We start from the raw sequence: 15,904 nt of genomic DNA, 5'->3' as shown, positions 1-15,904 counted from the left end.
ATAGTATAGTTCCGTTATTAGGAACAAAAAACAAAGAAAAATTAGAGAAGGAAGAACTAGGGAAAGGTAACAATAATAGTTTTGGTAAAGCTTGTATTATTGAATATGGTCCCTTTAGTAATAAAATGAAGTATATATTAAATAAATATTGGTATACTTTGTTAACTAATAATGAGATGATTGAGATTTTGGGTTCAAAACCGACCTTTGTATATAAAATGGGACTAAATTTAAAAAGTATATTAGAAAAAGGGAGTAAATGTGAGGAGATGGACAAAAATAAAAATATATGCACTAGGAAATGTGTTTTTTGTAACCAGTGCAGTCACATATTAGAGGATACTGAGTTAAAATTGAAGAATTATAATAGAACTAAAATATTTTTTAAAAAGGGAAATTGCAACACAAAATATTTAGTATATTTGGCCAAATGCACAATATGTCCGTCATACTATATAGGTAAGACGGAACAGAATTTTAGAAAGAGGATATATGCACACACATATAGTATTAAGACTAGAGATGAGAAAAATGCATTGGCCAAACATATTATTAACAAAGACAATGAACATCAGTTCAGGTTTGGTATTTTAGAGGTGGTGAAACATAACCCCAGAGGGGGTAACATAAAAAGTAAGTTAGCTTTCAGAGAAAGCTTTTGGCAGATACTAACAGATGCTACCACCCCACCAGGTCTGAATGACTTTATATTTATGAAAAGTATTTTGGAATATTTATAATATATCATATATATATTTTTTTTGATTAATACTTCTCATTTTATAATGTACTTATGACTTATTTTATGATATTATACATTAGAGTATACAATGCTATGATGTACTATATTTAAATTTATATATAACAGTATTGTTAGATATTTTTAGATATTTCAGTGAATATCACTTTAATTGTGAGCTTAGGATCAAGTTTTGGCGCCAATTTTAAGTATTTAAGTAATTAATTTTTGCAGTTGTGTGTTCTGATGAAGCCTACATTTTTGTAGGTGAAAGTACTTAACCTAGTATCTGTAATAAAAGTATTATTTTATATGAGGTCGTGACTGTCTGATTCCAAGGAAGGTTTGACATTGAGTTTCACGGATTATTGGTGTTTCAGCGTTTTTACAGACGCTGCTTGTGTTTGGGACACCATATAAGGGGAAAGTGATACAGGTTTGTACTGCATGCAGAGCTGGATGGTGAAATTTAGCCCTTTGCCAGCGGTTGAGTAATCTAGCCATACACAACATGTTTTATGTGTAGAAAACATACTTGCTTATGGCATTCTTTCAGTCTATATGACTGAGTTTGGGAAACACTCATTTGAAAGCAGGCTAGCATTGCTCATCAGGACAGAGCATCTTTCTTTCTTTCCTCCCCTGGAGAGGAATGAGCATTTCTTTGCTCATTTCTTCCCAAGTCAGAAGTGGTACAAACTTGGAACAGCTGCTCAGAAGGAAAAGACTGAACATAAACTGTAATGCCCCTTAAATTATTGTAGATTGCCATATTCATGGAAGGCATGTCTTTCCACGCTACCTTGGTAATGAGCTGCAGCCCGTGAGTGCTAATAATACCTGTTGTTCCAGCCATTGCTAGATGCATGAATGCAACTCCTTTCCACATCTGTCCCTGACAGAGACTGGAAGTGTAGCTGTATGTCTCCTAAGAGATTTAAATCTGCAGTGGAGAATAAATTATGCCGTTGTGTCAGTACTTCTCCTCACGGGAAGAAATAAAAATTCAGGTAGTTCGGTTTTAATTCTGCTTTTCCAGCAGACCTGTATTAAAGTTAGTGAATGTAGTTACATGGTGAGGTGTAAAATGGGGAATAAGTGAGGGTGGAGACAGAATACCATAGAAGGGATGAAGCTGAAAGAGAGAGAAGAGAATATGCAGCATACAATTGGTATGGCAGGGTAAAATGAAACAGTGTCTGGTATGCAAATGTTTTCAGAGACAGGGGTTAGGTTTAGGATCTATGTGGGCTGAAAAATGTGACTGAAGACAATCAGGGATGGATACTACTGTAGCACAGAACGGTATGAAAGATATTAGCTCTTTCAGTGCATTAGTATTTCCATATGCCTTCTGTACATGGCACAGACAACACCACTGCAGTTGTGAATGGTGTTTAGAAAAACACCAGGAGGACTATAGGGCTCTGATGACCAAAGTTCTAATGTGCTTTTAGATAGAATAGTGACCAGGAGTGCTGTAGGGCTCTGATGACCAAAGTACTTACATGCTTCTAGATGAAATAGTGACCAGGTGTGCTGTATGGCTCTGATGACCAAAGTACTCACGTGCTTCTAGATAGAATAGTGACCAAGAATGCTGTAGGGCCCTGATGACCAAATTACTAATGTGCTTCTAGATAGAATAGTGACCAAGAGAGCTGTAGACCTCTGATGACCAAAGTACTAACGTGCTTCTCGATAGAATAATGACCAGGAGTGCTGTAGGGCTCTGATGACTAAAGTACTAATATGCTTCTAGATAGAATAGTGACCAGGATTATTGTAGGGCTCTGATGACCAAAGTACTAATCTGCTTCTAGATAGAATAGTGACCAGAAGTAATGTAGAGCTCTGATGATCAAAGTACTAACGTGCTTCTAGATAGAATAGTGAACAGGAGTGCTGTAGGGCTCTGATGACCAAAGTACTAATGTGCTCCTATATAGAATAGTGACCAGGAGTGCTGTAGGGCTCTAATGACCAAAGTACTAATGTTCTTCTAGATAGAATAGTGACCAGGAATGCTGTAGGGCTCTGATGAACAAAGTACTAATGTGCTTCTAGATAGAATAGTGACCAGGAGTGCTGTAGGGCTCTGATGACCAAATTACTAATGTGCTTCTAAATACAATAGTGACCCAGAATGCTGGAGGGTTCTAATGACCAAAGTACTAATGTGCTTCTAGGTAAAATAGTGACCAGGAGTGCTGTAGAGCTCTAATGACCAAAGTACTAATGTGCTTCTAGATAGAATAGTGACCAGGGGGGGCTGTAGGGCTCTGATGACCGAGGTACTAATTTGCTTCTAGATAAAATAGTGCTACTGAAAACACTGGATATGTGTTTCTAGATAGAATAGCTACTGAAATCACTGGATGCATGGACAAAGTGTTTGGAGTGCATAGTAAATACCAATACACAAGCAAATGCAAATGGGGAGATTTTATGTTGTGGTTGATAAAAGCCTTTAAAGGCCTGCCAATCTACTTGTTTGAAATTAGTAAAATAAAATAAATGGAGTTAGGAAAGCTAAGTGTTTGGTGATATTTAAACAGTGAGTGCTAGGGTCTGTATAAAGCAACAATTTCTCTTTAGAACAGTTTCAAGGCTGTGACCAGGAGTTGGTATTGTATTCAGGGCAAACATATTTTATGTGTTAGTAACATTCTACTGAATGATGACAGATAATCTACAAGAGGTTGTGCATATTGGATCAAATGATCCAGAAGAGGAAAGAGGTAGAGGCGTTGAACTGTGATGGAGTCCGGGAATTTGTGTAGAAATGTGTGTCACTCATTCACATTCTCAGAACAGCTGCATCTGTTTTATTTACAGTACCGTCACAAGGAACAAACCTAGAATTTAATAAGTGACTAAAAATATACAGAGAGGAAAAGTATTGCAAGGTTTGTCAGTGGATAAGCATATGGAACTAAGGGGTACTTGTCATTCTCCACCTTCATCTTAGTAATATTGGGAAACAGGCACTGAAGGCAGGGCTGTAAAAGTACATCTAGGACAGGCGTTACTTAACTTTAATGTGTGGGAAGGCCTTCCAGGAAAAATAATAATAATCCAGTTCACTAACCAGGTAGTTCTACTGGACAAACAGTCCTTTTTAAGAGGTGACCTAGAAACAATGTCTGATTAAGTGATTTGCTCAAGGTCACATAGTAGGTAAACAAGGGCTAAGAGAATCAAACTCTGTTCTATAGGAACAATAGTTTGCAACCTTAACTGCTGCACCAACTGCCAGCCTGAGCTAGATGGACCAATAAAGAGAATGCAACAGTAGAGAGAGGGATAGGAGTAGACTTTTCTTATATAGAGCTAAGATCTGGAAAAATAAGGTGAGTCAGCTGGAGGGAGGGACTAACTCTGCAAACATAAGAGAAACAGTGGCCATGAAGGATGGGGTTGGGAATGTATTAATAGTATTGTTTAAGGGAAAGAACACAAAACCATTAATATAACAATTTATTTTATATTCTGGCAAGATTAAACCAGTTACTGTGGTAGCAATGAGTATGGGGCTCTCTGTGGATGAAATGACTGAGTACACTATTCCTGCAGAGAAAGAAATGCATTACAGGGGGTGGATATTGTTTGGAAAAAAAAGGCATATCTAAGATACTGACCCCAGAACAGAGGAATTAGAAGGAGAATCTGAGTGTTACTATAGTATATAGGCTTCCTGGATGCAGGAAGGTTCATACTAAAAGATTTGATAGTAGAATATGGAGAGGGAAAAAAATTAAAAATCATAATAATAACCTTGATTATTACATCAATAAAGATGGAAGGGCACACAGGAATACATCACTAGAAACCCTTGGAGAGGAAGGAATTTACAGACGATAAGCAACTCAACAGGAGAATATGCTGAACCTTGTATGAAGCTGATAGTGATCATAACATAATATGGTGTGTGCTTTGGGAAACAGGAGATGGTGGGGAGAGAGCTGATATATTACACTTTAGAAGGATAAATTCTAATTTGTCAAGCAGGAAAGTTAGAAGCAGCATAGAAGGATAGAAGAAGATGGCAAGTGTCAGGTTATTGTGAAGATGTGCTAAACAGAGAGAGGATGAAAAGGTATGAAAGAGCAAATCCTCATCAGGAGGGTGAGGAATATAAACACTGGCACTAGGTGATGACTACTGTTGCTGTTGTGACATTGACCCCATGTACAAAATGAGAAAAAGGGGGTGATTCTGATGCTAATGCAGTTTGCTGTTATAGTTTTGGCTTTGCAATGTGCATTTGGGTGAAGTAATCTCAGATTGGAGTTGTAATTAGTGTTTTATTGAATCAAAAGTATATAAATGTAACCCTTATTATATTTTTCCTGGCGGCAGTGGCAGGACATACCATCTACTCTAGGGAGGCAGTGAGGATGGGGGCTGTCTGTGGACTGGTCCTGCTGTTTGCTGTCGTAATTCTAACTTTGCAGGTCTAATGTGCATTTGCATGAATAAGCTAGAAATATTGCTTATCCAAAACAACAATACATTAATTTAATATTTTTTCATACCAGCAGTGTCAAACCAAATAATTTAGGTAGACAATGGGTATAGGGTCTGTTTGTAGATGAAATTATTAGGCTTGTTCTTTCCTGCTGTGATTCTAACTTTGCAGGACTGATGTTTATTTGGGTGAAGCAAGCTGGAATACCACCTGATTACTGTTGCCAATCAACTAAAAATACATTAATGGAATCATTATTTTTTATAGTTTTATCCTGCTAGGGTAAAACCAGATAGTATGGGTAGGCAATGGGATACTGCTTTCTGTGGCTAAAATGATTGTTCCAGCTGTTTGCTGTTGTAATTCGAAATTTGACTAATGTGTATTAGGGTGACACAGGCTAGAATAAAAGCTGTGATTGTTTTGTTGAAACAAAAATGCATGAATGAGACTATTACTATTTTTATTCTAGCAGGGTCAAACCAGATACTTTAGAGTCAAACCAGATACTTTAGGTGAGTATGGCAATGGTTTGTGGATGAATTGATTGGCACTGAACAGTAAGAAGACATTTTCTGTTTTCTGCTGAGGAAAGCTTTTTGTGTTCAGTTGTTTGTTGCACAAAAGTATATGGAATATTTATGAATGAGGAATTAATCCAAATGAAGAGAAACCTTTTAGAAGTGAAGACATATATTTGTTTTCAAAGTTTATGTAGTTGGAAGTACAAAAGAAAAATCCATACTGAAAAAAATGTTTAATCTGCACACACGATTCTGCTGCTACATGGAATTTTAGCATAAAATTGAAGCCTTAGATCAACAAATTCACATTATACAATGACCCCCTATTAATATTCAAAAACGTGCATGCTGATTGGTCATCATGCACGTTGTAAATCAGAGTTATAGTAATGGAAAAAGGTCCGGTCGCCCAGACTTTTTCTATTATTATAACTCTTTTTTTACAGCAACGGAGAACGCAAGATCTCCATTGCTTCACACTGTCTCGCTATGTTAAACTCGTTTAACATAGCGAGATAGTTTGTAAAAAGCAACGGAGATCTTGCTTTCTCTGTTGCTTTTTTCAAAACTGTCTCGCTATGTTAAATGGGTTTAACATAGCGAGACAGCTTTAAAATAAGCAACGGAGATTCTCCGTTGCTCTTTTTAAAGCTGCCTCATTATGTTAAACCCATTTAACATAGCGAGACAGTTTGTAAAAAGCAACGGAGATCTTGCTTTCTCCATTGCTTTTACCCACAGCTCTGATGTACTGCGTAGGCATACGCATGTGCAGTACATCAGAACTGCCGCAGAATACCAGACAGCTGCGGAAGGGCAGCAAGGAGGCATTGACCAAACCACACCAACCGTGGGTAAATCCAGCATTACCCACACCCAGGCGTGGGTTATTGCTATAGTATTCATCACTGCAAATGAATTAGTAGGGAAGCTTAACAACTGCATACATGCTTGGCATTGGAGTATCATCATCTTCATGTATGAATCTCTTAAATTTCACTACAGTTTTTGTAGCAGAAACTCTGGTGGTATTCTATGATAACATAGAAGACATGAAGTTGAAAACTCCATTTATTTTGTGGTCTGAATAAATGGCCAAACTTTTGGTATACTGACAAGAAAAGAAGAGGGCAGAGATACCTGGATGTACTGAAAAGTAAAGCTCTGACGTGAGGCTGATAGAATGAATTTATAAAATAATTGTTCCTTGAAAGGAGCAGTCATGGGAATACATAAACTATACTTGCAAGTAAAAAAATGCATGTAGAACAATTTTGATTTAACAGAAGAAGATTTGGTGCAAATTTGGAGGAATGCCAATAAGAAAGTATATCTAGATGTAGAAGTCCATTAGAGCTGAAGGAAGTGCTGTGGACAACTGAAAGGAAAAATTAATTTCTAATAGAACTTGACAGTAGAGAGAATTTTGTAAGACAAGAGATCTGTGAAGTCAATTTAGGTGACCTCAGACATAATTTTTATCATATAAGAAAATGTAGGGCTAAACTTCCATGTATGGGGGAGGGCATAGGAGAGAGTTTTGCTCTCCTGAAACAAAGGTTGCAAGCAGTTTCATTTGAATTCACTATTTTTAATTGAAGTAAAATTTGAAATAACATTGTTCATCACTGCATCATGACATTCTTTGCTTCTCATCCTACAGAGAAATAAATACTTTCTTATTATAGCACCTGATCAGCAAGAAGATCATTCTTAATTGGTTATTGTTTGTGTTTATCCTTTCACCAATCAGAACTAGGCAATGTATGGAAGGATGAGGGCTGCATGTGCTCCCTATGGATGCCTGTTATGCCAGATCACTCTGGATGTCTAATTTTACTGTCTTCATAACTTGTGAATTCAGCATATAACCACAACCATGCATCTTCCAGCAAATGAAGAAATAGCAATGAAAACTTGATACCACTCTGCTAATAATAATATTTATTTATTTAAGTTTGTTTATCAGAGTAGCCATTGATCGGCAATGACTGATTTCAGGCCCAGCCTGAGGTGTACAGATACAACAGGGTCAAAACAATACACTGAGTACAATACAAGAGGGATTGAGTTTATAATTGACAATACTCATGATTTCAGATAAGTCTTAACAGGTTTGATTACACTTATATATATATATATATATATATATATATATATATATATATATATATATATATATATACGCGCATGTGTGTATTGAGCACACAAATGTGTGAATGCCAAAATATCAATCCCATAAGACTGAAACTCAAACGATCAAAACAGTTACATGCAGTGCTTTTTTGAGTGTTCCCAGTATTATGAGGTAGGAGAGACTCAAACCTGATGATAGTGGCACATTCTTTTCAGTAGTTATTAATTATATATTTTAATTTTGCTATTGTCTCATAAACATATGCATCTGTAAATTTTGCAGCCTTAGAGGCTGATTCATACATAGTACCAAAATCCAAATAAGTTTTTATGGTGGTTAATAACAGCATTTGCTTCTGGGCCTCTGAATCTAACTTAGCTGTGGTCTGTCAATCAAGTATATACTGTTGCACAACTCCTCTTTCTACTTCTACTCAATTCTCTAATTTGAATGGAACTGAGAAGTGTTGAGTTGATCCATGATGGCCGTACAAATTGAAAAACAAAAAACTGCTGCTCAAGAATGGAGGCAGTATAACCATCTAAGGCTTAGGTGACAATCAAAATGGCCTCTAGTTAGATGGCTATCTATGCAAAGCGAGTGACCAGTAGGCTTGCTGGTAACGTCTGTGTACACATACTATTAGAATAATTATTTCTAAATAGGGTAGGTCATCAAGCCCTTTCGACAGATTTTGTAGAGAACTAAAAGATATATGTGAAAGATAAAATGATTACTAGCTTTCATGTAGTCACTGTAGCATTTAATGATTTGAGTATAACAACATCTCAGCAGTGGCTTAAATGACATTAATTCAGCTTTACACCTGAGCAGTGTTATGAGTGGGTCTCAGATCATAGGTCCAGTTTTAGGTTAGATAATCACATAAAATATCTCACTTCTAATAACAAATTATGAGCTGTGGCAATAAGGTCAGTCTTGTGTCTTTAAGTGTTTAACAGATGATGGGTAAGTATTTCACCTCTGGAGAAGTACAGGATTTATTGTAAACACAACCGTTTCCTTCTTTAGGTGGCAAACTTTTAGCTCTATGTTAGAATACAGACTGTATTTTTATAGCATTATTTACAGATAATGGAAGTCCACCACCTCTCCAGCTATGCAAGATTTTCTGACTCTCCTTGAAGAAGTGATTTCCAGAGAAACCAAAATGAAAGAAGTGAGAATAAATCCAAGAAACTTTGTTAATAATCCTTGGATAAAGGTTTCTTTTCTCATTAAAACTTTAAGTAAAGACTCTAACTTTTTCTGAATTATCTGATGTTTATTATGCAAACATTTTGCTATTGTTTTTTAATTTTACCAATTTTGGGCCTCTGTAAATAGTATATATAGTTGTAGTGTGTATTTTCCTTGTTTTTTTATGTTCAAAAATTGTATCCATGATGTTCATATTATTGTTAAAATTACAATTTTCTTACTTCAATAAAAATATTTAATAAAAAAAGTAATACAGACTGTATTACTGACTGTTACATTCTTTGGTTGGAAAATCTACAGTTTGTCTGTTTGAATCTCATTATGATCATGTTTCTGTGTGAATGGAATAAGCACAGGGCTATCTCATACAGGTAGCTTTAAGGGGTACAAATCAAAACAGTTGAAGAAATTGCCTTAAGCAAATTTATAAAACATTTGGCTATAAGGATATTGAATAAAACTTAATTCAGAGAATTATCCTCAGAAGATCCCTAATATACATGGAGGCACATAAAAATTAAGGATGTTTAAATTATAGAGATTCATAAACTCTGACATCAAATATATATTTTCTGAGAGCACAGAATAAGGTTTTGAAACAGTTATAAAGTTATGTTAGTGCTTACAATAAAGCTTCACATTTGTTGCTTTTGTGCAAAAGGATTTATCAATTTATGAATTTATATTATTTAGACAGCATGTAGAATAAATTACTTAATTAATGCCATTCTGTGTCACCATGTAAACTCATTTGTTGTCTATAACACAAGTAATTATTATAGAATTACTCAGATTATAATTCTTTAATTATGGCAATCTAATACATAGGAGAAACAATTAAAATATGCTTTATACATAAATAATGTGATATAATCAGTCAGCTCTCTAACATTCATGATAATAAATAATGTGATATAATCAGTCAGCTCTCTAACATTCATGATAATAAATAATGTGATATAATCAGTCAGCTCTCTAACATTCACGATAATATATAATGTGATATAATCAGTCAGCTCTCTAACATTCATGATAAATAATGTGATATAATCAGTCAGCTCTCTAACATTCATGATAATAAATAATGTGATATAATCAGTCAGCTCTCTAACATTCATGATAATAAATAATGCTATATAATCAGTCAGCTCTCTAACATTCATGATAATAAATAATGGGATATAATCAGTCAGCTCTCTAACATTCATGATAAATAATGTGATATAATCAGTCAGTTCTCTAACATTCATGATAATAAATAATGTGATATAATCAGTGAGCTCTCTAACATTCATGATAATAAATAATTTGATATAATCAGTCAGCTCTCTAACATTCATGATACTGTCATGTAAATGCATATCACATGCGAGAAGCTGTTCATAGCTATGAACATTAAGATACCCAGCACCTATAAATGTATGCAGATACTCCAGAAGAACAAAAAGAGAGACATTTTTTCCCATCAGCTGAATGCACAGCCCACAGAAAAAAAATCACATCTGAATGAGTGGTGCTGTGTGTTATTGTTACTTTTTATGTGTTTAGGTAACAAATTACTTCTCCATTTGTGTTAATAAAATCTGTATTATTTAAACACATGTTGACAGTAAAAATTAAGGAATTATCAGCTATCATCCAGGCATCATTCCTTATATTTGATATGAATATATTATTTATACATTGTGTTATCTATAGCTTGGATGCACTTGAAGATGTTCTTAAACTATTTATTTATTTATTTATTTGTTTATTTTTGTGGATGCATGCACTTGAGTAATAATTATGATGCAGGTTTGAATATACAAGTACATTTATCAGGAAAGGTAAATGCTTATAATCTTCATAAAGGGGATATATTTATTTAACATTTGTTAACCAGGAAAGTCCGACTTGGAACAAAGCCAATTTTCAGCAGAGGCCCAGGGATAGACACACAATAGATGCATGTCTTTGTAACATGGGAGAAAATCTGAGCACCTGGAGGAAACCACACGAACACAGGGAGGACATGCAGACTCTACACATAAGGCACTCCAGATGAGAATTGAACCTGAGAACCTCTTGCTGTGAGGTGACAATGCACCACTGCGCTGTCAAATATATCAGCATATGCAAGTCCAACATCTGAAAATATCACCCAGCAACTTAAAAACTCATAAAACAAAAATTGACTCAACCAAGTTTTATTCTTCTAAATAGAGTGAACCCAATATTACTTAAACATGGAATTGTGCAACAAAAGGATCTGACTGTGTGCATGACATGTAACTATTACTATGTGGGGAAAAACAGAAAGACAATTAAGAAAACGGATTTATGAACATGTTTTAATATTACCACTAAAAATGAAAATAATGCACTCTATAAACACTCCAATATTTGCCAAGGATTTACTAGATTTAAGTTTGGCAGTTTGGATGTTAGTTAGAAAACTAATAGGGTGGATGGTGGGAACTGCAATTAGAAAACTGCGAGTTAAAATGGCAACTGAACTAAATGTAACAATTACACCTGGTATAAATGAAAATATTTCGATTTTACCTGTGTTAAAAAGGGCACTGAGAAGATAATCTATGGGCAGTTTTATTTATTTTAACATACTGTTTTTCTGTATGATTATTAATTTACATGGCTTTCTATTGTATGAAGTATTATTTACACACAGTTTTAGAAACAAATTTTATTTTAAATGCTGTTAATTGATTAATTGATCTTATATAATAGAGCAGCTGTTTTGTAGTAATTTAGTTTGATGAAGTCTTGGAACTAGCTGAGACGAAGTGCTAAATAAACAAAGATATCCTTTGTTATTTCCTTTGTAAGGTTTTGCCTCTGTTTTTACCATAGCTAATTAGCTATGTTCTGCTTCTCTTGCTGAGCCACACTTTATCCAGTTTTTGTTTTATTATTTATAAATATATCAGCATAACATGATGTTTCATTTTACTAATATAACCCTGATAAAAAGAAAATAAGTTAATGATAAAAACGAATGTCTACCTCTCCATTTTTCTTCTCTGTCTCAGTACTTGGTGTTTGAATGTGGCAAAATGTTATACAAGTGCCTGTTTGCTAAAAGCATTGAATAAGCATATAATAACCCCAGTAATGCTGAGAAAAATCATTTGACGGCACAATCAAGTAATGTGAGTCAGTGAATCTGTCATTACCTCATGAAAGAAAACTGCAGATTAGTAAACATGAATTGTTAAACTTACAAATGGCCCACTTGACCCAGGAGGCCCAGGTTTACCCTAGAGAAAGAAAAGAATATGGATTAGGTTCACATAAACACAAATAAAAATAACCTGAAGTACTGTTTCAAAGAAGTTAAAACATACAGGTTCTCCTTTTTCCCCCTTCAGACCTGATGGACCCTAGAAATGAAACAGGAAATTTAGAACTTGTAGAATAACATGTCTTATGCTTTGCAATGAAAAAAAGTTGTTCTATAACAGAATTAAGTATGAATACTGCTACTATAACTAATATGGTAATAGGAATGTCATTATTAGCAGTACCAGTAGGAGTATTATTGAAAGGACAATCCTGTACAGCATACTGTGATATTATAAAGATGAATAATTTACAATATGACATTCATTAAATGTTACATGTCATGTTATGTCTATAAAAACATAGAATCCTTGTAAATGTGACTTTGAAACTTACATTTCCAGCAGCTTGGATGAATATCTTGCACAATTTAGCAGCCTTTATAGAACAAGTGTTGCAGCAATTATTAAGTCCACTCTAACACACACACACACACACACACACACACACACACACACACACACACACACACACACACACACACACACAGTAGGGACTTTTCATCAATAGTAAATATAAATTGACCTACAATTGCAATGTTCAGAAAATTCCCTTAAGAACTTTTATAGCATTTCCTGTGTTTACAGAGAACACTGGTACTCATTATTGATACAAACACTGGTATTCATATTTTATATCTCCCAGGTTTTATTTCTGTACCACTCCAATTTCCTTGTCAAAAAGGGAATGATGCCAATTCACGTTTTGAAATGAAGCTGAACAGTTAAATGGATAGTGCAGTCCTGAGTATCGACTGGGTGCTTGTATACTGTGGTCCTACGACTATTATCCCACTACTCTTCATGAGGTATCTGCCACAACTCAGTCCTGCAATGTCAACCTAGACTGAAGAACAGACTCTTCTACCAATCTGGCCCTCTGATGCCCACACTACTAATTTAATTGGAATTATCAGTGGGAGTTCAGAAAAGCCTGATATGCTATTTATGGAAGAGGTGACAGGAAATTATAAAGGAAGAAATGAGAAGATATCAGGTTAGCATATCCCTCATTATTAATGCATAGGCTGGGGCCCTTCAGTGCCTGTTTACATTCAGCATGCTGCTTAAGTTTATTTGTGGTAGCACTATACTTGTGGCAATCTTTTAGTGTGTTTTTACATTAGGAGGACTGGATTACTCATCTATTGGCAGTAGGTGTTTGCGTAGTCTGACTTGGGAAAAACACAGAACGGGTCTAAGTGTAGTCATTTTATTGGCCAGAGGCCTCAGTAGTATAGACACACATATCTCATAAACAAATTTTCCCTGTAAAGCTATCCATAAAACTGCACCCTGTAACTCAATGAGTGTAGATCAACCACCTGGCATGCTGACATGCTTAGAGCAATTAGTCTGCACATTGGATAGCACTGCCATTAAAATTTATTATTATATGGCCTAGTCTAGTCCTCAGCTCCAGAATGCACCCTTAGTAGTGTTCTGTAAACCCATGAACCATACACCACACCCTTGTCACTCACCAATTATAACACCTAACAAATTGCATATGCAATTTATCAATTTCCCATGAACAGTTTAGTGGATATGGGTAACTTGTGATAATGTAGCAATTCCCTCATGTTCACTGACAACCACTTAATCCTTAAAGTAACAAATACAGTATGCAAGAGGTGTACATACATAATGTCACTGGAGTCTAAACTCTTGTGTGCATGCTCACATAATATAAATCAGGTTATCAAAATCACACACAGTACACATACCACACATCATATTCAAAACACACGTAGCCCAACTTCTGCTGAGGAACATAAAAGCAATCTTCCTAAACTTCAAAGAACTCCAGGACTTTTCAACTGCAAAGATTATCCTCAGCAAACTCAAAAGTACTCAACAAAAGCAACATCTAATACAACACATACAGTCACACATAGTGGAGTGCCAAATAAAAAGCCCATAAGGTGAACAAGCACATTTCCCAGGACTCTAGTCATAGGGGATGCCATTGGAAGGCATACTGATGCCCCACTAACCAGGCTGAACAAAGAGAAGATAACAGTCAGTTGCCCATCTCAAGCCAGGAACTGCCAAGTTACACATGCACTCAAGTCACTGCAGCACAGGTAAGAGTATGATTCAATCACAGCCCATATAGGTGCAAATGACATAAGATGTACCTACCTAGGCTATATGAACACAGACATTACAGAGCTCTTGGACTATGTGTCTCAGGCTATGTGCCTAACATTGAACAGCATTCTAAATTCACCAGGGATGCCACAGTAATAACAAAAGATAATTGAGTTTAACAATTGGCTTGGCGTCTGTTGTTGTTCCAGGGGGATCCAATATTTGTCAACATGTGAGGACATGGCAAAAAAAACACATTGTGTTGCCAAGGATGGTCTGCACCTGACACTTCTAGGCTTTTCAATATTAGCTAAAACTTTATCCTCCTCCACACAGTCTTTTTCATCAGTGCCAAACTAACAAACCTATTGACATAGCAAAATCAAGTCAAGGGAACCTTAAAGTGTTATCGCTCAATGCCAGGAGCCTAAACAAGAAACTCCACTCCCTCCAAGCTCACCTAGCCTTGGAGGATGTAGACATCTGTGCAGTTACTGAGATAGTTTAAAGCCACAGAAATTACCCTGACAGTGCAAGGTTTCAGTACCATACACACATTTAGACCAGCAACTGCAGATAGGAACTAAAGGTGGAGTGACTCAATATACATCAGTAGCAAGCATACCTCTAGGTTGGATAAACAGGATGATGTGCTAGAGTTTCTCCACATTCAGATCACCATAGACAAAATCCCAAACCATTTCCTAGCAAGCCAGAGGTCACCCTCTGTGTCACCGAAAACCTATAGCTCATACTTATACCAATTAGAGACACTTACCATCCAAACACCTTAATCATGGTAATTTAATTATCCCTCTATAGACTGGAAATCCTATATGATTTCAAATTTGCAGCCACAAAGATTCCTGGAATTTGTAAACACAAACACCCTTGACCACATAGAGCATACACCCATTAGAGGTTCCAACATATTGTTCATGTAACGTACAAATATGGGAGAACACGGCCTCCCCACCCCCACACCAGTGTCTTGTCCTCCCTGGTAAGGTCTGATCACAAAGCTGCATCCTTCAAAATAAAAATCAGCTTGGTAACTCTAATAAACCCAGTAATAGTTAGGCACTACTTCAAAGTAACCCAGTAATAGTTAGGCACTACTTCAAAGTAACCCAGTAATAGTTAGGCACTACTTCAAAGTAACCCAGTAATAGTTAGGCACTACTTCAAAGTAAACTAGCTTTTAGTGACAGCTTGTCAAAATTCTAAGCCCTTCCAAACCCAGAAAACACAGCATCCTCTTCAGAAATGTTCACAGAAACTCTGTACAACCATGTCAACAGCTGCATAGAGATTGCTGTACCTACCAGAATTAAGCCCAAAACAAACTCTAAAAACAAACCACCCTTGTGGAATTCTAAA

The 15,904-nt window shown here is 35.8% G+C and overlaps 1 protein-coding gene across 1 annotated transcript in view; it reads right to left on the bottom strand.

Annotated features, from left to right (window-relative positions):
* The window catches only part of LOC122815075, a 3,014,144-nt gene that overhangs the window by 2,131,966 nt on the left and 866,274 nt on the right, over positions 1–15,904 (bottom strand). The window contains exons 51-52 of the mRNA XM_044087319.1: positions 12,437–12,472; positions 12,314–12,349 (exon numbers count right to left, since the gene is read on the bottom strand). Of these exons, the coding sequence (XP_043943254.1) occupies positions 12,314–12,349; positions 12,437–12,472 (72 nt within the window). The remainder of the gene's footprint in view (positions 1–12,313; positions 12,350–12,436; positions 12,473–15,904) is intronic.

Source organism: Protopterus annectens, chromosome 11.part0 (genome assembly GCF_019279795.1).
Source record: "Protopterus annectens isolate FY-2018-M chromosome 11.part0, PAN1.0, whole genome shotgun sequence".
Classification (NCBI taxonomy): Eukaryota; Metazoa; Chordata; order Ceratodontiformes; family Protopteridae; genus Protopterus; species Protopterus annectens.
This window is presented reverse-complemented; position numbering and strand designations above follow the sequence as displayed.